The 22,982-nt window shown below is 45.0% G+C and overlaps 1 protein-coding gene across 3 annotated transcripts in view; it reads left to right on the top strand.

Moving 5' to 3' along the window:
• Positions 1 to 22,982, top strand: part of BDP1 (BDP1 general transcription factor IIIB subunit) — a 147,498-nt gene that overhangs the window by 112,404 nt on the left and 12,112 nt on the right. For all 3 annotated transcript variants that reach the window (XM_073624399.1, XM_073624398.1, XM_073624397.1), the window contains 6 exons: positions 6,096 to 6,225; positions 7,050 to 7,206; positions 7,453 to 7,507; positions 13,265 to 13,433; positions 18,759 to 18,924; positions 19,015 to 19,042. In XM_073624399.1, coding sequence (XP_073480500.1) covers positions 6,096 to 6,225; positions 7,050 to 7,206; positions 7,453 to 7,507; positions 13,265 to 13,433; positions 18,759 to 18,924; positions 19,015 to 19,042 — 705 coding nt within the window. The remainder of the gene's footprint in view (positions 1 to 6,095; positions 6,226 to 7,049; positions 7,207 to 7,452; positions 7,508 to 13,264; positions 13,434 to 18,758; positions 18,925 to 19,014; positions 19,043 to 22,982) is intronic.

The following is a 22,982-nucleotide window of genomic DNA, read 5'->3' as shown; positions in this document are numbered from 1 at the left end:
AGAGGACAGCAGGGGAACACTGCCGGGCAAGTCTCCAGGGAGGAGGGCAGCCACGTGGGCTGGTGAGTGTTGCATGCCTGAAGGGACTGGGTGCCAGCAGTCTGGGATGGATGCAGACTCAGTCTGGAAGGATTGTGGAGAAGTAGCCAGTTGGGCTAATGAGAGGGGCAGCTGCAGCCAGGTGGGCTGGCAGTGCCTGAAAAGGTGGTACTGGGAGCAGTAGCCACAGGAAAAGGACAGCTAGCACCAAATACCTCTATTTCTTTCTCGAACATCACGGGACACAGAGCCTCAGTAATTACTGATGGGTTATATAGGTATCACTAGGTGATTGGACACTGGTCACACCCTAAACAGGAAGTTCAACCCCCTATATAATCCCTCCCCCTTGCAGGGATACCTCAGTTTTTACGCCAATGTCTTAGGTGATGGACGTGTAAAGATGTCCTGTGCTGAGCTCCAAAGGGAATATCCGATATCCTATACTTGGGCAAGCCAGGCGAACCGGATCCATCTCAAAGTGTCCTTTTCTAGGCCGAATTGGATGGTACCCGGGCCTCGTGTCCGAAGAAACGAGGTTTTACCTGTAATGCTTCCTCTTTTTAGAGATCTGTTCCCCGCATATCAGAAAATGGTTTTCTATCCTTATTTCTGGCCGGGTGCTTTACAGGCCCAGAACTGTGGATCCCCCTATTTGTAGGGGGCCCCAGTCTCTGAAGGTTTTCTCAAACGGAGCCCACCGTGAGAGGTGAAGATTGGGTCTGATAACAGAACCCTGCGGCTGGATAAGGTAAGGGAGATTCCACAGAATGTTTTAATTCTAGTAGGTTTTCTCCTTTAAGGTAAATGCATGCTATGCCTATTGTCACCACCGGGGGCTGCCAAGAGCACATACCTTCTCATGCTGATGTCTGTCTCAGTGTTTTCACGCTGCAACAAGCTCCTCCAGCTGCCTCCAGGTAGGATGGGATGGGGGGCTCTCCTCAGGGATATCTCCCCCCAGACTAGGGGGAGGCCGCAGGTGGTCTGTGAGGCGGTTATACACCGCACTTTCGCCGACGCCGCCATTTGCCACGTGCAGGCCCCATCACTACCGGCCTCTCTCCTTCCTCCCCCTCCCCCAGCCTTTCCTCCATGCTGTCCCGGAGGGTCGTATCGCGCTGGAAGCACGTGTTTTTTTTGGAAAAACGAAGGGGGGGGCGGGGCGTCAGCACAGCGTCCAGCATGCTTAGACGCCCACAGGTGCCGGCTGCAGGCTATTAAAGGCACACTTTACAGGTGCACTAAGCCTTTGGAGGGACAATGAGCTGACGGTCGCATGTAAGGTGGGACACAGGCATTCTCCTAGGCAGCATTTACTAAGTAACACCAGACTGGGCATTGGGTAGCAAGGCTTTTAGCCAGACTACATCGCTCAACAGTCAGTGTTCATTTTGTGATACCTCCACCTTGTTGCTTTGCACTATGGGTAGAAGAGGTTCAAACACCCCAAGAACCAGAGACTTTAGGGGATCTCGTTCAGGTTCTGAGGACTCCCTTGCTGCAGCACCTTCCCCCCCTTAGGGGCCAGGGACGGGTAGCCAGAGAGAGCCGTTGGGGTCAGGGGCTTCTGGCACTTCAGCCTCTGTATACATTACACAGGAGGTTTTTTCCTTAACCATTAATGGATTAGAGGAAAGCTTAATGGCCGTGATTACGTCTTCGCTCAGTGGAAGAAAACGCACTAGGCCTTCTTCTGTTCCCCAAGACCCTCAGGCAGAGGAGCTCTGGGATAAAGGAGAATAATCCCTTTCAAAGGATCGGGATGGGACGGATGATTCCTTCTGAGGAATCAAGTGGAGAAGGGCCCTCTTCGCTTCTCAGGATGAGAAAGGTCTTAATATAGATCTTTGCTGAATGGGTCCGCTCCACATTTCAGTGACCCTGTTTATTTAGGGTCACTGAAGCCTCCTCAAACAACACATGCTTTTCCTGTTCATAATGTACTTGAAAAAGCTCATTTTATTTCTGAGTGGGATCACTCAGAGAAACGTTTTTTCCGCCTGGAAAAGTTTTCAACACTTTATCCTATGGAAGAAATGTTTATAAAGATGTGGGGGATACCGGTCGTTGATGCCGCCATTTCCTCTGTAGTCTGACTTGTACGGTAGACAATGCTCAGAGGCTCAGGGATCCTGTGGATTAAAGGATGGAATCCCTATTGAAGGATATTTTCTCCTTAGCAGGTTCAGTAGCTCAACCTGCAGTGGCAGCGTTTGGAGTCTGTCAATACTTAAGAGACCAGGTTAAGCAGGTCATCAAAGTGTTACTGGAACAGCAGGCCCAGGGGGTGGCTAACCTTCCAGCGGCCTTATGTTTTGCTGTTTACGCCATTAGAGATTCTATCATGCAAACCCCTCGTTTTTCACTTGGGTTGGTGCGTATGCGTAGAATGTTATGGTTAAAAAATTGGTCAGCTGAAGCACCATGTAAGAAACTTCTGGCTGCATTTCCATTTCAGGGTGCAAGGCTGTTTGGAGAAGACTTGGATAATTATATTCAAAGGTTCTCTAGTGGGAGAGCACTCTCTTACCTGGTAAGAAGAGGAGTAAGCGTCCCTCTTTCAAACTGACTCTTTTCCCCAGTGCCAGGGGCATCAACCTCAAGGCAGTCGCGACGGCCTTCTCCGTCTGGGCAAGAAACAAGAGTCAAACCCCAGAGACAAAGAAGTCCTGGGGGAAGAAGCCTGCTATACAGGACTGTAAGGCCTCTTTATGAAGGGGCGCCCCCACTCGCTCGAGTGGGGGGAAGACTGCTACAGTTCTCAAAAGCTCTGGCAAGAGGATTTCAGGACAGAGGGGTAATCTCCACGGTAACTTTAGGTTACAAACTGGAGTTCCAGGAGTTTCCCTCTCCTCGTTTCCTCAGATCAAGTGTCCCCAGAGATCCAGAGAAGAAGCAGTCGCTCCATCTAGCGTTACATCGACTTTTGTCGCAAAAGGTCATTATGGTAGTTCCCGCGAAGGATCAAGGATTGGGTTTTTATTCCAACCTTTTTACGGTTTAAAAGCCAAATGGGGATGTCAGACCCATTCTGGATCTAAGGGATCTGAATCAATTCCTAAGGATTCGCATGGAATCAATTCGGACAGTAGTCTCCATCCTGCAGGGAGGAGAATTTGCTGGCATCGATAGACATCAGAGATGCATATCTGCAGGTGCCCACTTTTCCTGCTCATCAGAAGTTTCTGCACTTCGAGATAGGAGGGCGTCATTTCCAGTTTGTGGCTCTGCTTTTCGGGATAGTCACTGCACCTCGAGGGTTCACAAAGATCTTGGCTCCTCCTCTGACCGGATTAAGGGTTCAGGGTATAACTGTCATAGCATACCTAGACGACCTGCTCTTGATAGACCGGTCGGTAGCCTCGTTGAATGGGAACTTGAGGACCACAGTCAAGTATCTGGAACACCTAGGTTGGATCCTCAACCTAGAAAGATCTTTCCTAAAACCAGTAAGAAAACTGGAGTGTTTGGGTCTGATCATAGATACAAGCCAGGAAGAAGGTATTTTTTCCTCAGGCAAAGATCAGTGCCTTAAGGGAGCTGATTCTGGTAGTCAGGACCAGGAAGGGTCCTTCTGTCCGCCTTTGTAAAAGGCTGCTGGGAAAGAGGGTAGCTTCGTCGAAGCAGTTCCCTATGCTCAGTTTCAGTCAGGACTGTTGCAACACAGTATCCTGTCGGCCTGGAACAAGAGGGTTCAGGCATTAGATTTTCCGATGCACTTGTCTCAGGCAGTGCGTCAGTGCCTCAATTGGTGGTTAATATCCGAAAGCTTGCAGAAAGGGAAATCCTTCCTACCGGTCACCTGGACGGTGGTAACAACGGATGCCAGTCTTTCGGTTTGGGGAGCAGTTCTGGAACAGTCTGCGGTCCAAAGGGTATGGTCCAAGACCGAGAGGTCTCTACCCATCAATGTTCTGGAGATCCGTGTGGCATAGCTAGCCCTAAGGGCCTGGACTCTCAGGCTACAGGGTTGCCCAGCCAGGATTCAGTCCGACAATGCCACAGCAGTGGCTTATATCAAATTTGTGGCAGGGACAAAAGATCCTTTTGCAGATGGGACGGATGCGGTGGTGATTCCGTGGCATCGGTTCTCACTGGTTTATACATTCCCGCATATTCTGCTACTGCCACGATTCCTTCGCAGGATCAGGCAGGAAGGTCGGTACTTCTGGTAGCCCCCGCTTGGCCCAGAAGGACTTAGTATGTGGAAATAGTAAGGATGACGGTGGGTTCCCCGGGGACCCTACCATCATGTCCAGACCTGTTATCTCAGGGTCCAGCGTTCCATCCTGCCTGGCAAACGTTAAAATCACGGTTTGGCTATTGAAACCCAGGTTCTGAAGAGCCGGGGGGTTTCAGGTCCTGTGATATCTACCTTGATCAATGCAAGGAAGCCAGCTTCCAGAGTAACTTATCAGAGAGTCTGGAAAGCTTATGTATCCTGGTGTGAATCCAGGGGTTGGCATCTCAGAAGATATGTGATTGGTAGAATTCTTGATTTTCTACTATTGGGATTAGAGATGAAGCTGGCCTTGAGTACCATCAAGAGCCAGGTCTCAGCCTTATCAGTATTATTTCAACGGCCACTTGCTTCGCATTCTTTGGTCCGAAACTGCTAGAAGAGTATCAGAATTAGCAGCTCTTTCCTGTAAAGAGCCTTATTTGATTGTACACAAGGATAGAGTGGTGTTGCGCCCTCATCCTAGTTTTTTTACCGAAGGTGGTTTCAGATTTCCATCTAAACCAAGACATTGTTCTGCCTTCCTTTTTTCCAGATCCCTGTTCTTCGGAAGAAAGGTCACTACATTCTTTGGATGTAGTAAGAGCAGTCAAGACCTATCTGGAAGCTACTGCTCAAATTCGCAAAACGAAGGTTTTGTTCGTGCTGCCAGAGGGTCCCAATAGAGGACAGGCAGCGTCAAGATCTACCATTCCTAAATGGATTCGACAATTGATTATTCAGACTTACGGTTTGAAACAAGGGATTACTCCGTTTCAGATCAAAGCACATTCCACAGGGGCAATTGGTGCTTCTTGGACAGTGCGTCACTGGGCCTCTGTGGCTCAAATTTGCAAGACCGCAACCTGGTCTTCAGTTCATACATTCACCAGATTTTATCAGGTGGATGTGAGAAGGCATGAGGATATCGCCTTTTGGGCGTAGTGTGCTGCAGGCAGCGGTACAGGGTCCTCAGGTCTGATTGCACCCTACTTGGTTGTGATTCCCCTCCCCTCAAGTAGCATTGCTCTGGGACATCCCATTAGTAATTACTGAGGCTCTGTTTCCCGTGATGTTCGAGAAAGAAAATAGGATTTTTTATAACAGCTTACCTGTAAAATCCTTTTCTTTCGATGGACATCACGGGACACAGAGGTCCCGCCCCTCTTCTAATACACTTATATTGCTTTGCTACAAAACTGAGGTATCCCTGTAAGGGGAGGGATTATATAGGGGGTTGAACTTCCTGTTTAGGGTGTGACCAGTGTCCAATCACCTAGTGATACCTATATAACCCATCAGTTATTACTGAGGCTCTGTGTCCCGTGATGTCCATCGAAAGAAAAGGATTTTACAGGTAAGCTGTTATAAAAAATCCTATTTTTGCTACACCAAAAGGGGCCCGTGGTCCCTGCCTGCAAAGGGCAATTACAAGGATCTGAGTAAGTGTTGGATCAAAACCAAAGTGCTAGCTGGTCCTGGGAATTGTAGTTCTACAAGCAAGTGTGTGCTGGAGGTAGAAGAAAGGAGTGTGTATATACTGGATGTATATAGGTTGAGTCCCTGAAGAGTTCTGCTGATCAAATGGGCATCCCATATTAACCCTTCCCCATCCAAGTTCATTCCCCCAATTTAAAAAAACAAAGCTACAAGCCTGCTTTTTGTCTCTGAAGTGAATGGAAAATTTATGTGCCTGGCTGTGCAGGGTGGGAGATCACCAACATTCATCAGCGGCTCCTGTGGGGGTAGCGCTGCAAACATGTCTCAGTACAACATTTTCTTTTGTTTGTTCACTAAACAGTAGTTCATTTTCAATCTTCTTTTGTTTTGTTAGAAGAGCCTCTGGATTCTGATCAAAACACTGGGAGCCAGCTGTCCCTCAATGCTGATTGTAAACCCGAAGCCTCAACTTTGTCAGTACAGATGGCTTGTGCAACTGAAAGTGACACTACAATAAATGCAAGGTTAGCCACCTCCAAAGTTTTTGTAATGCAGCCGGAATGTTTTCAGATGTTGGACATAAAAGACAAAGTATGAACATGTATCTCTTCTATATTAATTAAGTGACACAGGGGTCTATTTAAAAAGTATCACACATTTGTAAAACAGTTGTGTGCTTTACAAATGTACACTGTGCTCCACGTGTGCGGTACACAATTAACACTAATGATAGGAGAAAAAAATTAAAGCCGCAACGTCGCGCCAGAACATCCACCCTCACGTGCCCACAGGTGGCGCGACCCCGATCTCTCTGAAGAGCCAATGATGCTGCTCTTTAACTATGTAATCGACTGTGTCCAATCACAGCCGGTCACATGTAAATGCGGAAGTGCCGGTAATCATCTCTCATCGCCTCACACTGACAGAGTGTGTGGTGAGGAGAGCCGATCAGCGGCATCTCCTCGCAGGGGACATCCGGACAGCGCGACAAATCGTTGACACCAATCGTTGCCCATTATTAATGCCAGTCAGTGCTGCCTTTTAGTACCTATCAATGCCTGCCCAGCAGTGCCGCCTATCAGTGCCCATCATCATCTAGAGGTCATTGGTTTTGACCATATTAACCACAAATCATACACTACCTTCACACTTATTGGCTAGCTTCAGCAAATTACAACATGGCAGCTTCTGATTATTTAGATTTATCCTTGGAGCTATCACAGTCTGGTGGAAGTAGAATAATGGCCATTTACTTGCTTGCGTTTCCAAAACTCTTGGGTATGTCTTTGTATTGGTGCATTTTACAGTTTGGTGGAATGATGCTTGTTTGCTTTTTTGTTGTGTACAGGCCAGTGAAAGTTTGCCAGGATACCCTTGGATTACAAGCAGGAAGTGAATCTGAATCTGCAAATGAACATAGCAGTGATCCAGTCATTTCAGATATTCATACATCTGTGCAACCTTCTCATCTTTTAAATGTCAATGTAACCCTCCCATTGGAGCAGGTAAGGGGGGGGGGGGGGCTTGCATACAGTATTATGCCACTGTAGATATAAATGAAAACAGATGTAAATGCATCTTTTAAAAACCTTGTTCTTTCAAATTTTTGTTATTTTTTTTATATCTGTAGTTTGAGCTACTTGGCTTTCTCCAAAAGGGATTATTAGATGCTTTATTTTTCCAGTGCTCTAACAATTTATTAAGCATAATGGTATGCTTACTCGGATTAATGTTCCTTTTTTTTATTGCAGATGAGCTTTCCCATTGTAAAAGACGATGTGCAGCAGCAAGATTGTAGCACGTCAGGTATGATGAGAAAATTGTTGTTTGTAGAATTAGCTGTGTGCATGGCCCCCATTGACTCCTATAGTGCTCTGTTTAGATGCGTACAAAATTATATGCTGTACACATCTAAACACTGTATTTTAGATGCCCATGTAAATGAGCTCTAAAACACCAGAATCGTATTCTGTTACACGGTGTTGAAGACTGTTTACAGCATATCTGAGCAAGTTGTGGTCCATCTGTAATTCTAGTATGATCTAAGATAGAGAGATACAGTGCCTAGAAAAAGTATTCATACCCCTTGAAATTTTCCACATTTTGTCAGGTTACAACCAAAAACATAAATGTATTTTATTGGGGTTTTATGTGATGTTCTTCCTCTATAAAGAGGCGTTCAAAGGGTGTGAGGGAGGAAATATCCCTTATGAAGCAACCATTAATCTCAAAAAATTGGTGGAGTTGCCCATACCTCCATAAATCCATATGGGAACTTCCATGTCGGGTTTTAGGGTCTCAAAAGTCAGCAGCTTACCGTTCCTCAGGAGTTTACCACAACTGTCATTACCTTCCTCTACCTAAGGCTCAAAGAAGGCAATTTGTTCTCCAGGAGGAAACCACAGGAACCCTCCCAGCAGAGCCAATGGGGACACATGGGGTGCCAAGTCCAGTATCGGATTAACGCGATCCCAGACTGCAAGAGCATGGGTCGTCAGTGGGGAGGTAGTAACCTCATTTAACCTTCCTGGTGGTATTCCCGAGTCTGGCTCGGGGTGGAATTTCAGAACCAAAAGTGGTAACCCCGAGCCAGACTCTAGGAAGAGCTTACTTACCTTGTCCCCTGGATCCCGCGATGTCTCCCCGCAGTGTGAGCGGCTCATCCTCTGCTCGATTCATCACGGAGCCGGCTCCGTTCCCTGCGAGCATTGCGATGCACGGGGATGGAGAACGGCGCCAAATTCAAAAAGTTAACCACTTGCCGACCGCCTCACGACGATATACCTAGGCAGAATGGCACAGGCAGGCAGAATTACGTACCTGTAGGTGATCTGCCTCCCGCGGGGGGGTCCGATCGGACCCCCCCTCCCGGTGTCCGAGGCAGTCGGCATTTGTCCCCCGGCGATCGAAGGTGAGGGGGAGGCCATCCATTCGTGGCACCCCCCCCCCTCCCGATCGCTCCTGGCCAATGAGATCATTCCTCTGCTGCTGTATGGTGTATGGTAAACAGCAGCAGAGGAAGTGATGTCATCTCTCCTCGGCTCTGTATTTTCCGTTCCGGCGCCAAGAAGAGAAGACATCAGAGTGATGGTAAAACACACACACAGTAGAACATGCCAGGCATACATTACACCCCCCTTTACCCCCGATCACCACCACTCCCCCCCCCCCCCGGCACACTGACACCAATTTTTTTTTTGTTTTTTTTTCTGATTACTGCATTGGTGTCAGTTTGTGACAGTTAGTGTGGTAGGGCAGTTAGTATTAGCCCCCTTTAGGTCTAGGGTACCCCCCTAACCCCCCCTAATAAAGTTTTAACCCTTTGATCACCCCCCGTCACCAGTGTCACTAAGCAATCGTTTTTCTGCTCGCTGTATTAGTGTCACTGGTGACGCTAGTTAGGGAGGTAAATATTTAGGTTCCCCGTCAGCGTTTTATAGCGTCAGGGACCCCCATATACTACTTAGTAAAGGTTTTAACCCCTTGATTGCCCCCTAGTTAACCCTTTCACCAGTGATCACCGTATAACTGTTACGGGTGACGCTGGTTAGTTTATTTTTTATAGTGTCAGGGCACCCGCCGTTTATTACTGAATAAAGGTTTAGCCCCCTGATCGCCCGGCGGTGATATGCGTCGCCCCAGGCGGCGTCAGGTTAGTGCCAGTACCGCTAACACCCACGCACGCAGCATACGCCTCCCTTAGTGGTATAGTATCTGAACGGATCAATATCTGATCCGATCAGATCTATACTAGCGTCCCCAGCAGTTTAGGGTTCCCAAAAACGCAGTGTTAGCAGGATCAGCCCAGATACCTGCTAGCACCTGCGTTTTGCCCCTCCGCCCGGCCCGGCCCAGCCCACCCAAGTGCAGTATCGATCGATCACTGTCACTTACAAAACACTAAACGCATAACTGCAGCATTCGCAGAGTCAGGCCTGATCCCTGCGATTGCTAACAGTTTTTTTGGTAGCGCTTTGGTGAACTGGCAAGCACCAGCGGCCTAGTACACCCCGGTCGTAGTCAAACCAGCACTGCAGTAACACTTGGTGACGTGGCGAGTCCCATAAATGCAGTTCAAGCTGATGAGGTGGCAAGCACAAGTAGTGTCCCGCTGCCACCAAGAAGAAGACAAACACAGGCCCGACGTGCCCATAGTGCCCTTCCTGCTGCATTCGCCAATCCTAATTGGGAACCCACCACTTCTGCAGCGCCCGTACTTCCCCCATTCACATCCCCAACCAAATGCAGTCGGCTGCATGAGAGGCATTTTCTTTATGTCCTCCCGAGTACCCCTACCCAACGAACCACCCCCAAAAAAGATGTCATGTCTGCAGCAAGCGCGGATATAGGTGTGACACCCGCTATTATTGTCCCTCCTGTCCTGACAATCCTGGTCTTTGCATTGGTGAATGTTTTGAACGCTACCATACACTAGATGAGTATTAGCGTAGGGTACAGCAATGCACAGATTAGGCACACTAACACAGGGTCTCCCAAGATGCCATCGCATTTTGAGAGACCCGAACCTGGAACCGGTTACAGTTATAAAACTTACAGTTACAAAAAAAAGTGTAAAAAAAAAAACATGAAAAAATATATAAAATTAAAAAAAAATAGTTGTCGTTTCATTGTTCTCTCTCTCTCTATTCTCTCTCTATTGTTCTGCTCTTTTTTTACTGTATTCTATTCTGCAATGTTTTATTGTTGTTATGTTTTATCATGTTTGCTTTTCAGGTATGCAATTTTTTATACTTTACCGTTTACTGTGTTTTATTGTTAACCATTTTTTTGTCTTCAGGTACGCCATTCACGACTTTGAGTGGTTATACCAGAATGATGCCTGCAGGTTTAGGTATCATCTTGGTATCATTCTTTTCAGCCAGCGGTCGGCTTTCATGTAAAAGCAATCCTAGTGGCTAATTAGCCTCTAGACTGCTTTTACAAGCAGTGGGAGGGAATGCCCCCACCCCCCCCCCCCACCCCACCGTCTTCCGTGTTTTTCTCTGGCTCTCCTGTCTCAACAGGGAACCTGAGAATGCAGCCGGTGATTCAGCCAGCTGACCATAGAGCTGATCAGAGACCAGAGTGGCTCCAAACATCTCTATAGCCTAAGAAACCGGAAGCTACGAGCATTTCAGCATTTTATCACACCGATCTTGGTGTGGTCAGATGCTCTGAGGGCAGAGGAGAGATCTAGGGTCTAATAGACCCCAATTTTTTCAAAAAAGAGTACCTATCACTACCTATTGCTATTATAGGGGGTGTTTACATTCCCTGAGATAACAATAAAAATTATTTTAAAAAAAATGAAAGGAACAGTTTAAAAATAAGATAAAAAAAGAAGAAAAAAAAAAAAAAAAGCACCCCTGTCCCCCCCTTGCTCTCGCAAGCGTCAGTCTGGCGTCAAATGTAAACAGCAATTGTACCATGCATGTGAGGTATCACCGCGAAGGTCAGATCGAGGGCAGTAATTTTAGCAGTAGACCTCCTCTGTAAATCTAAAGTGGTAACCTGTAAAGGCTTTTAAAGGCTTTTAAAAATGTATTTATTTTGTTGCCACTGCACGTTTGTGCACAATTTTAAAGCATGTCATGTTTGGTATTCATGTACTCGGCCTAAGATCATCTTTTTTATTTCATCAAACATTTGGGCAATATAGTGTGTTTTAGTGCATTAAAAATTGTGTTTTTTCCCCAAAAAATGCGTTTGAAAAATCGCTGCGCAAATACTGTGTGAAAAAAAAATTGAAACACCCACCATTTCAATCTGTAGGGCATTTTGCTTTAAAAAATATATAATGTTTGGGGGTTCAAAGTAATTTTCTTGCAAAAAAAAATTATTTTTTCATGTAAACAAAAAGTGTCAGAAAGGGCTTTGTCTTCAAGAGGTTAGAAGAGTGGGTGATGTGTGACATAAGCTTCTAAATGTTGTGCATAAAATGCCAGGACAGTTCAACCCCCCCCCCCCAAATTACCCCATTTTGGAAAGTAGACACCCCAAGCTATTTGCTGAGAGGCATGTCGAGTCCATGGAATATTTTATATTGTGACACAAGTTGCGGGAAAAAGACAAATGTTTTTTTTTTGCACAAAGTTGTCACTAAATGATATATTGCTCACACAGGCCATGGGCATATGTGGAATTGCACCCCAAAATACATTTAGATGCTTCTCCTGAGTATGGAGATACCACATGTGTGAGACTTTTTGGGAGACTCTCAGCAATTTCCTTGGGGTGTCTACTTTCCATAATGGGGTCATTTGTGGGGGTTTTGTACTGCCCTGCCATTTTAGCACCTCAAGAAATGACACAGGCAGTCATAAACTAAAAGCTGTGTAAATTCCAGAAAATGTACCCTAGTTTGTAGACGCTATAACTTTTGCGCAAACCAATGAATATATACGCTTATTGACATTTTTTTTACCAAAGACATGTGGCCGAATACATTTTGGCCTAAATGTATGAGTAAAATTGAGTTTATTGGATTTTTTTTATAACAAAAAGTAGAAAATATGATTTTTTTTTTCCGAAATTTTCGGTCTCTTTCCGTTTATAGCGCAAAAAATAAAAACCGCAGAGGTGATCAAATACCATCAAAAGAAAGCTCTATTTGTGGGAAGAAAAGGACACAAATTTTGTTTGGGTATAGCATTGCATGACCGCGCAATTAGTAGTTAAAGCGACGCAGTGCCAAATTGTAAAAAGTGCTCTGGTCAGGAAGGGGGTAAATCCTTCCGGGGCTACAGTGGTTAAACACACACAATACATACAGTAGTATACTGTAATCTTACAGATTACATTACTGTATGAAATTATTTCACCTCCCTTTTGTCCCTAATGGTTTCTCCAGTGCTCTGCATGCAGTTTTATATTATAAAAACTGTTCTTTCTGCCTGGAAATTCGTCATCAAACACTGAAAAGTAATGACAGCGACAATTCTGCAACTGAGCAAATTTCTGTGTTATTTGATTTGTTTACATTATTGAATAATTTTTATTATTATTATTAGTATAATTATTTATAGTTATTATATTATAATTTATGATTTTGTGTTTCAAACTTTATCATACCCGAGATGTCTACTAGACTGGTTTGGACAGATTTAAGTGAGTTATTCCTAAGAATTACAGGCCTTCAATTTAAAACGCCAAATTTCCATGCAAAATAATGGTACCGCTTTCAGCATCAAAAATATGAAATAATCATACCGCCAGGGAGGTTAAAGTCCCATGTTTTTAGTTCTTTGTATATTTCTCCTCTTTAGTTGTCAGCCACCATCTCTCTGTCCCTCTGGTTCTGCACCAGCACTTATTGATGGTCATTTTTCTTTTTCCTCATTCTGTATTGCTGTTGTCTTTCACTCTACTGCCTTAATTTCTCCAGGTGTCACTTTGTGTCTATCCCTCATGCTAACAATATGAATGCATAGCTTACGCAGTGCTTTTATATTAGAAACTTTAAGATGAGGATTTAACAGTGTAAAATTAGCGCGTAATAGTTTGCACTGTTTTAGCGACCGGTCTTGTAACAAATGTATGTTTCTGGTGTATTAATATTTATAGACCATTTACTTGAAGGAGGAGCGGGAGAAGAGACATTTATTCTGACTCTGGTTGAAATTCCGATTAGTGAAGGGTATTCCTATTCATGTGATGGGAATTCCGTAGATGTTCTTCCTGCACCATTGTTGATCACCTCGGGCTCATCCCAAGTGGTAACTCCAGATCAGAGGTGAGGTTCGTTTTTCTCAATTCAAAGCATCCTTTGCCTCTTCAGATTAGTAGTATCTGTTTAGATCTTTGGAAGTGCCTTCCCTTTTGGCCTTCAAAATTGTGTTTTTGATTTCCTAATGTTATAAAAATTATGTGTACTAGTCAGTCCTCTTTAACCACTTGCGGACCACCCGACTTCAATGTACTTAAGATGGGAGGCCCACACAGGCAAAGAGACATACCAGTACGTCGCTGCCTGTTTCCAGGTCTCCATCTGTGCCACATGCAATCTGGCACAGATTGTACACAGCGAAGCCTGTCAGTTCCGGCCAATAATTCACGACCAGTATCGGCTGTGTGCAGTCACAGCCCAGAGCTCTATGTTGACAATCAACACAGAGCTCTGTGTGTATGTGTGTATATATATATATATATATATCTATATATAGATATATCTATAGATATATCTATGTATAGATATATATAGATAGATAGATCCTGCTTTGCGCCTAGATTTAGTAGTAAAAGCACACTTTACAAAGTTTAGGCACACAAATTTAACCCTTGATAGCTCTAGATGTTAACCCCTTCCCAGCCAGTGTCATTAGTACAGTGACCGTGTATAATATTACTACAGAGTAGGGATGAGCTTCGAGTTCGAGCTGAACTCATGTTCGACTCGAACATTGGCTGTTCGCAAGTTCGCCAAACAGCGAACAATTTGGGGTGTTCGCGGCAAATTCGAATGGCGCAGAACACCCTTTAAAAGTCTATGGGAGAAATCAAAAGTGCTAATTTTAAAGGCTTATATGCAAGTTATTGTCATAAAAAGTGTTTGGGGACCCGGGTCCTGCCCCAGGGGACATGGATCAATGCAAAAAAAGTTTTAAAAAAGGCTGTTTTTTCAGGAGCAGTGATTTTAATAATGCTTAAAGTCAAACAATAAAAGTGTAATATCCCTTTAAATTTCGTACCTGGTGGGTGTCTATAATATGCCTGTAAAGGGGCGCATGTTTCCCGTGTTTAGAACAGTCCGAGAGCAAAATGACATTTCGAAGGAAAAAAAACATTTAAAACCACCCGTGGCTATTGCATTGCCGACAATACACATAGAAGTTCATTGATAAAAACAAGGGGACCCCCAGATCCCGCCCCCCCCTGTGTGAAATGGTAAGGGGGTACTTACCCCTTCATCATCTTCTTCTTCTGGCTCTTCTGGTTCTTCCTCCGGCGTTCTCGTCCAGCATCTCCTCCGCGGCGTCTTCTATCTTCTTCTCCTCAGGCCGCTCCGCACCCATGGCATGGGGGGAGGCTCCCGCTCTTCTCTTCATCTTCTTCTTCATCCTCTTCTCTTCTTCCTTCTTCTCTTCTTCTCTTCTTCATTTTCTTCTCCGGGCCGCTCCGCACCCATGCTGGCATGGAGGGAGGCTCCCACTGTGTGACGGCGTCTCCTCGTCTGACGGTTGTTAAATAACGGGGGGCGGGGCCACCCGGTGACCCCACCCCCTCTGACGCAGGGACATGACGGGACTTCCCTGTGGCATTCCCCGTGACGTCACAGGGAAGTCCCGTCAAGTCACCGTGCGTCAGAGGGGGGCAGGGTCACCGGTGGCCCCGCCCCCCGTTATTTAAGAACCGTCAGACGAGGAGTCGCCGTCACACAGCGGGAGCCTCCCTCCATGCCAGCATGGATGCGGAGCGGCCCGGAGAAGAAAATGAAGAAGAGAAGAAGGAAGAAGAGAAGAGGATGAAGATGAAGAGAAGAGCGGGAGCCTCCCCCCATGCCATGGGTGCGGAGCGGCCCGAGGAGAAGAAGGGAAGAAGACGCCGCGGAGGAGATGCCGGACGAGAACGCCGGAGGAAGAACCAGAAGAGTCCGAAGAAGAAGAAGATGAAGGAAGAAAGAAGAAGCATTTAAATAAAGGAATTGTCAAAAACTGTCTCTTGTCATTTTTAACATTTTTGACAGTTTTTTAGTGAAATGGTAGGGGTAAGTACCCCCTTACCATTTCACACAGGGGGGGGGGGCGGGATCTGGGGGTCCCCTTGTTAAAGGGGGCTTCCAGATTCCGATAAGCCCCCTGCCCGCAGACCCCACAACCACTGGCCAGGGTTGTGGGGATGAGGCCCTTGTCCTCATCAACATGGGGACAAGGTGTCTTGGGGGGCTACCCCAAAGCACCCTCCCAATGTTGAGGGCATGTGGCCTGGTACGGTTCAGGAGGGGGGGCGCACTCTCGTCCCCCCCTCTTTTCCTGTGGCCTGCCAGGTTGCGTGCTCGGATAAGGGTCTGGTATGGATTTTTGGGGGGACCCCACGCCGTTTTTTTTTTTTTTTTTTTTTTTGGCGCGGGGTTCCCCTTAAAATCCATACCAGACCTGAAGGGTCTGGTATGGAATTTAGGGGGAACCCCACGTCATTTTTTTTTTTTAATTTTGGCCGGAGTTCCCCTTAATAACCAGACCTGAAGGGCCTGGTATTGAATTTAGGGGGACCCCCCACGTCATTTTTTTTTTTTTTAATTTTGGTTCGGGGTTTCCCTGTGGGGAATTCCCATGCCGTTTTTATCAATGAACTTCTATGTGTATTGTCGGCAATGCAATAGCCGCGGGTAGTTTTAAATGTTTTTTTCCTTCGAAATGTCATTTTGCTGTCACACTGTTCTAAACACGGGAAACATGCGCCCCTTTACAGGCATACTATAGACACCCCCCTGGTACGAAATTTAAAGGGATATTGCACTTTTATTGTATGACTTTAAGCATTATTAAAATCACTGCTCCTGAAAAAACGGCCGTTTTTAAAACTTTTTTTTGCATTGATCCATGTCCCCTGGGGCTGGACCCGGGTCCCCAAACACTTTTTATGACAATAACTTGCATATAAGCCTTTAAAATTAGCACTTTTGATTACTCATGTTCGTGTCCCATAGAGTTTAACGGTGTTCGCGTGTTCGAGCGAACTTTTTTCCTGTTCACATGTTCTGGTGCGAACCGAACAGGGGGGTGTTCGGCTCATCCCTACTACAGAGTATAAAATGACTACAGAGACCACAAGTATGCCTTGCCCGGCAGAATGCTTATCTGGTTTACCCACAGCATTGGAGGCCACCTTTACAGCCACTGCTTTGTTTAAAGCCTAACTATCAGCAAAAAATAAATAACAAATTCCCATGCAGTGAAGCTTTGTCTGAACTTTATGGGTTAACTGCTTGTTTTCTCTAGGGGAGAACACAGAACCTATACTCACATGATCCTTCAGAAACCGCGCTCCCCCACGTCCAGCGGTAGATTATTCCTGACGCCTTCACGGCCAGAGCTGGTCTATGGGTGTGATGAGATCAGGAATAGTCCACTGCACAAGACCGCTGGACTGTGGAAGGCAGGAGCTAAAGGAACCAGTCTTGCGCTGGGTGGATCAGAGGATTAGGTGAGTGTATGTCGTCTCTCTTAACCCCTCGATCAAAACGAGTAGTTAACCCATGCAGTGCAGACATTCCTGATGCTTTCTGTAATGGGTAACCTGCTTCTTGAACCCCCATCTTTCTGTGGCTTAGGCAGACCATCTTATTGTCTTAAGGATTGGGCTTCACCCTTGCCTTTCAAGGGACAGTCCGCAAGTTCTCTAATTGCCTCTTGGGCTTTTCGGCATCAAGCTACTATTTCTCATATTTGCAAGACTGCCACCTGGTCCTCTGTTCACATGTACTGTATGTAAGTTCTACCAGGTGGAAGTTCAAGCCTTATCTGATACCAGCATAAGGAGTAAGGTACTTTAGATTTTTGAGCTGCAGGCAGTCCCCAGTTCTATTTTTTGTGGGTCTGTTAGGTCCCATTCACACTAGGAACAGCATGTGAATCGCTGTGCGGTTCCTGTACAATTCACAAGCAGTTCTGTGCAGTGCAATTACATCCCCATTCATTTTGAATGGGCTGAAATTGCACCGCACCAAAAGTAGTGCATGCACGGCAACCGCAATGCATGGTACATTTGTACCATGCGTTCTGGTGCGGGCAAATGCAATGTATTTGCGACCTGCATTTGGAGTGTCTTTAACTTTGCACTGTTCCCTGCAGCAGATTGCAAGGGCAGTGCGATTGAAATGCAGTACAGGAAGCTGCACAAGAATGTGACTTTCCCGCACTGCATTCTAGTGTGAATGGGCCTTTATTGTTGTGTTGCTGTTGAAAACTCCTGAGCTGGATTTCTTTTAGACATCCTAGATTTGGACCTCCTCAGATTCCTTTGTCCCTCCATGAACAGGATGGACAATCAGATTTTTGTACTTGACGTAAAAGCCATTGCTTGGAGTCGATTGGAAGACACAAGGCCCATGCCTCTGTGTTACTGATCATGCTCTTCATTCTACTTAGCAACAAATCTGAAAGGGGTTGTAAACCTACTACATCCTATGCACTAAGGTGAAAAAGCACCTGGCAGTGACTGGCCCTCCCCCCCCCCGTTTTCCTTACATGAGCCCTCAAACTTGACCCACGGGGATGTGCTGTCGCTCTGCCCAGGGTTCTCAGCTCTTGATTGGATAGATTGATAGCAACGCAGCCATTGGCTCCAGCTGCTGTCACTAGAAACCAATGACGCCGGGGGTGGGGCCGAGTCCTGCATTCGGCCTCTATGGACGCTGAATGCTGGACTTGAGAGCGTGCCCGCAAGGTAATCCCCCGGGAGAGCGCTTCTCCGAGGGGGTTATCTGATGTGGGGAGGAGCCACGAGAGCCGCCGGGGGACCCCAGAAGAGCAGGTTCGGGGGCCACTCTGTGTAAAACGAGCTGCACAGTGGAGGTAAGTATAATATGTTTATTTAAAAAAAAAAAAAAAAAAACGTACCCTTACAATCACTTGAAGTACTGAAGTATGCTGGGTGTAGGAGGGGTTGTACTGAGCTGGCCTATAACTTTTTAGTTTGCATGTGTTCATTTCTTCTGTAGGCAGCAAGAAAGCAGTAGGGGTGGTAAGCAAGCATCTAAAAAGATTAAATAGGAAATGCTTGAAAACATCATATTTACCTGTGTTGGTTTCCTTTTCTAAATATTTTTATAGTGCCAGAAGGCATCATTTAATTGAGTTAGAGCTTTTAAGGACCACTTTTATTTAATTGAGGATTTTGAAGTGTTGTATGTAGAAGAGGAAATTCTCTGTACATCTGATACTGCAGTGGTCTTGAGTTGTGTCATGAGATGTGTAAACAGCCTAATATTTGGAATAGAGAAGTAAGGCTGTCTGTGGGTGTAAATATGAATTCAGTTGAAAGTAAATCATCTTAGGACCCAGTTGTTAACATTGTTTTATTTTTATTTTTTTGTTTTTTAAATACCTGTTTTGTACAGAACTGCTGCATTGTCAGAGCCATCATCTTCTGTGTCCTGTCCATCTGGACAGGAAGAGGCCAAGTTGGAATGGAATACTCCTTCTAGAAAGAGAAGTGCCAGTATTTCAAGTGAAAGTGACAAGTCGCAACCTTGCATAAAAGCTTTGCTGTGTACCAGTGCTGAGGTAAACCGTGATTCCGTTTTCCCTATTTCTAGTCTGTTGCAAAAAACATTATTATAGTTTTAAAATGTTTTTTTTTTCTCCTCAATGCAGAAAGAGGACCACACAACCAACACCACAGGTGAATATAGAGAATATGTACATATTTGGAATATTCTTTACAGGCAGTAATAATTTGTGTATTAAGGAGACTGACTGCTGTCAGTGTTTTATGTTTTAGCATTTCTTTTTCATCCTTTGAGGGATTAAGGAAGTATTAAACCTTCTGGTTATACTGCTGCCTGCAGACGGATTGGGGACTGTCAAACAAAAAGAAAAAATGTAGGCCAGCCGCACTACCAGCATGCTTCAGATTTTGTTGCTAAAATCATTGGAGGATTGACAGATTTTCTTTAGCTCTTGTCTGTATCACAGCTAGAGCTTGTCGTTTTGATTTGCAGCTACCTGGCATGGCCGTCCTCAGCCTGGTTTTAGGAGTGGCATATCCAGGCACCGCTGGACTGGACATTGCTGGGTTAACCTGGAAGTGATCTTTGGGCACTGCGTTCAATGTTGGTTGCCAGACCAGACTCTGTTCTGGTAAAAGATGGCTGACTGTGTTCTGCCTTGAAAGCATAAGTTCACCTTTGTAACACATTACATGTTATACCCATATTCAGGGTGTAACATGTTACGACCTGACCGGCCTCTGCACCTCCCCGATCTAACAGCAGGGATCCTCTTTAAAAGTAAACTTCTACTTTAACAAGGCGCTCGCTATATTGGTACAGGACGCACCTGTCTTTAGGAAACCAAAGGATCAGCACTTGGAAGCCCTTTCTAGAGCTCTGATCTCTCGGGCAGGTCTTGACCATTATTTGATTCTGACGGCACAAAATCCCTTAAAAGATCTCACTGCTGTGGCAGTTGATCTGTCGTTTAAGGAACCCATGGAGCAGATGGCTGTAGTGTAAAATTTTAGCTGTGATGGGTTGCTGTGATAGAATGCTTACAGAGATTTTTCTCCAATGTGTTCACCATTCCCAAGTCCAGAGGGGGGCATTTGCCGTATTCTACATCTGATGTCCTCATTTAAGTTAAAAAAAATTAAATAAAGTTGTTATGGAATCTACCAAATCTGTTATTGCCTCTCTTAACGAAGGAGACTTTCTGGCTATGTACATCAAAGATGCTTTCTTAGCATGTCCCCTCCTTTCTACCACATGAATCCCTACGTGTTGCTTTGGGACCCCTGCACTACCAATTTGTGGCCCTGCCGTTGGGATTCTTGTCCACACCTGTAGGTACAGCACCTTGGTAGATAACTGATTTCCAAAGATGGCAACACTTGGAACCGTGTTGTGGTCCCTAAATCTGGATTTGTTCATGGATTTATGTCCTAGGTGGGGGGCATCAGCTGTGGATTTCCTGGCCTCCAGGTTCAACAGCAAACTGGAAAACAACAACAAAGAGAGAGCGCATCAACCTAGTGCATTACCATAATACAATTTTATTTTATGAATATAAGTATTATACATACAAACGCATGACAAGCACAAGAGTATCAGTCATACAAATGAGATCACCTCCAGGTCCACAGTGTTCAGCTGATGGCATTGGAAGACCTTAAACTGTCCATAATGGCTTGCGTGCTTTGAGGGTCAAGCCCTCTTTCTCAGGGCTCTTTTTCTTAAGGTCCACTTTGTGCCTCCAACTCTGAATCCACCATTCCAAAAAGTAAACAAGAAGAAAATCATTGTTCAGTCTCCTGTATTAAAACAATCCAAAGTGCACACTCACTTTAAAAATATGTTTGTCTCAGCATGTACCAAAAACCCAACGGGGGTATTCGTCTTATCCTGGACCTAAATATATATTTTTTTTGCAGAGACCCTAGAGAATAAAATGGCGGTTGTTGCAATTTTTTAAGTCATGGTTTTTGCGCAGCTTTTTTTTCAAAACGCAAGGGGAGACATTGGGAGTCTATTAGACCCCTGATGTCTCCATAAAGAGTATCTGTCACCTTCAAAGGTATTACATAGGGGGTTAAATAAAAATAGTTTTAAAAAATACATTTTAAACAAAAAAAATATCAAAAATAGATTCAAAGCAAAATGCACATGATTAAGTCTACAGTGATAATCTGTAAAGGCTGTTAGTGTCACATATAAAAATTCTTAGATATTGAAGTTTGTTGCCATTTTACAGGAGCATGCCGTTTTGAGTCTTGACTTGTTTGGTATCTGTTTACTCGATGCAACACCATCTTTACCAAAAATGCGGTCATTATATTGTGTCTGTGTGCACTAAAATTTATTTTAGTTTATTTTTCTGGAAAATTTGCATTAATTTTGCATGATAAATGACTGCACAAATATTATATGACATAAAATAATGCAACAGCCACCATTTTATTCTCCAGGGCCTCTGCTTTCAGAAAATGTATAAGGTTTGGGGGTTCTTAATAATTTTCTAGCACAAAATGCTGATTTTAACATGTGAAAAATGTAAAAAAAAAAATTGCCCCACATAGCAAGTAATTAAAGACTAAAGAATTGAAGGGGAATTTACTAAGATTAGAATGGCCAGAAACGTAAAGTGGTTGTTAACCACTTAAGGACAGAGCCTCGTTTTGAGATTTGGTGTTCAAGTTAAAATAATTTTTTTTGTTAGAAAATTACTTAGATCCTCCAAACGTTATATATATATTTTTTCTAACACCCTAGAGAATAAAATGGCGCTCGTTGCAATACTTTCTGTCACACCGTATTTGCGCAGCGGTCTTAAAAGCGCACTTTTTTTGGAAAAAATACACTTTTTTTTAATTAAAAAATAAGACAACAGTAAAGTTAGCTCAATTTTTTTTTATATTGTGAAAGATAATGTTACGCCAAGTAAATTGATACCCAACATGTCGCGCTTCAAATTTGCGGCCGCTCGTGGAATGGCAACAAATTTTTACCCTTAAAAATCTCCATAGGCGATGTTTAAAAAAAATCTACAGGTTGTATGTTTTGAGTTACAGGGGTGGTCTAGGGCTAGAATTATTGCTCTCACTCTAACGATCGCGATGATACCTCACATGTGTGGTTTGAACACAGTTGTCAAATGCGGGCACTGCTCGCGTATGCGTTCGCTTTTGCACGCGAGCTTGGTGGGAAATTTTTTTATTTTATTTTTTTCTTATTTATTTTACTTTTTATTTTTTGTTTTTACACTGTTCTTTTTTAAAAAAAAATTGTCACTTTTATTCCTATTGCAAGGAATGTAAACATCCCTTATAATAGAAAAAAAGCACGACAGGACCTCCTAAATGTGAGATCTGGGGTCAAAAAGACCTCAGATCTCATATTTACACTAAAATGCAATAAAAAAAAAAAAAAGTTGCAAAAAAATATCCCTATAAGAGCTATGGGTTTTGATGTTTCTTCTGCCCTGTGATGGTATGGAGCCGAGCGGGGGCCATCTGCCTCTCAGTCAGCTCCATACCACAGACCGAAAAGTATCCGATCACCTCCGCTGCTACCGACGACTCCCGCCACCGCTTAAGGGGGGGGCCCTCCCGCCACCGCTTAAGGGGGGGGCCCCTCCCGCCACCGATTTAAGGGGGCGCCCTCCCGCCACCGATTTAAGGGGGCGCCCTCCCGCCACCGATTTAAGGGGGGCGCCCTCCCGCCACCGATTTAAGGGGGGCGCCCTCCCGCCACCGATTTAAGGGGGGCGCCCTCCCGCCACCGATTTAAGGGGGGCGCCCTCCCGCCACCGATTTAAGGGGGGCGCCCTCCTGCCACCGATTTAAGGGGGGCGCCCTCCCGCCACCGATTAAAAGTGATCTTGCGGGGTTATGGCATCTAACTGCTGCAATAACAAAGATACTCCTCTTCAAACAGCCACCGTATAACGATGGTGGGCGGTCGGCAAGTGGGTAAGCGACTTGCGTATGCACCATGCGCGCTGTCTACTTATGCAGTGTTCCCCTCGGTGTGTGACTTATAAAAATAAATGCTGTAAATACCTCATGTAAGAGCCGATATCCGCGATCACATGACCGGCCGGGTCTCTCCTTTCCTCCTCTGTCAGAT

Source organism: Aquarana catesbeiana, linkage group LG01, assembly GCF_042186555.1.
Source record: "Aquarana catesbeiana isolate 2022-GZ linkage group LG01, ASM4218655v1, whole genome shotgun sequence".
NCBI lineage: Eukaryota > Metazoa > Chordata > Amphibia > Anura > Ranidae > Aquarana > Aquarana catesbeiana.
This window is presented reverse-complemented; position numbering and strand designations above follow the sequence as displayed.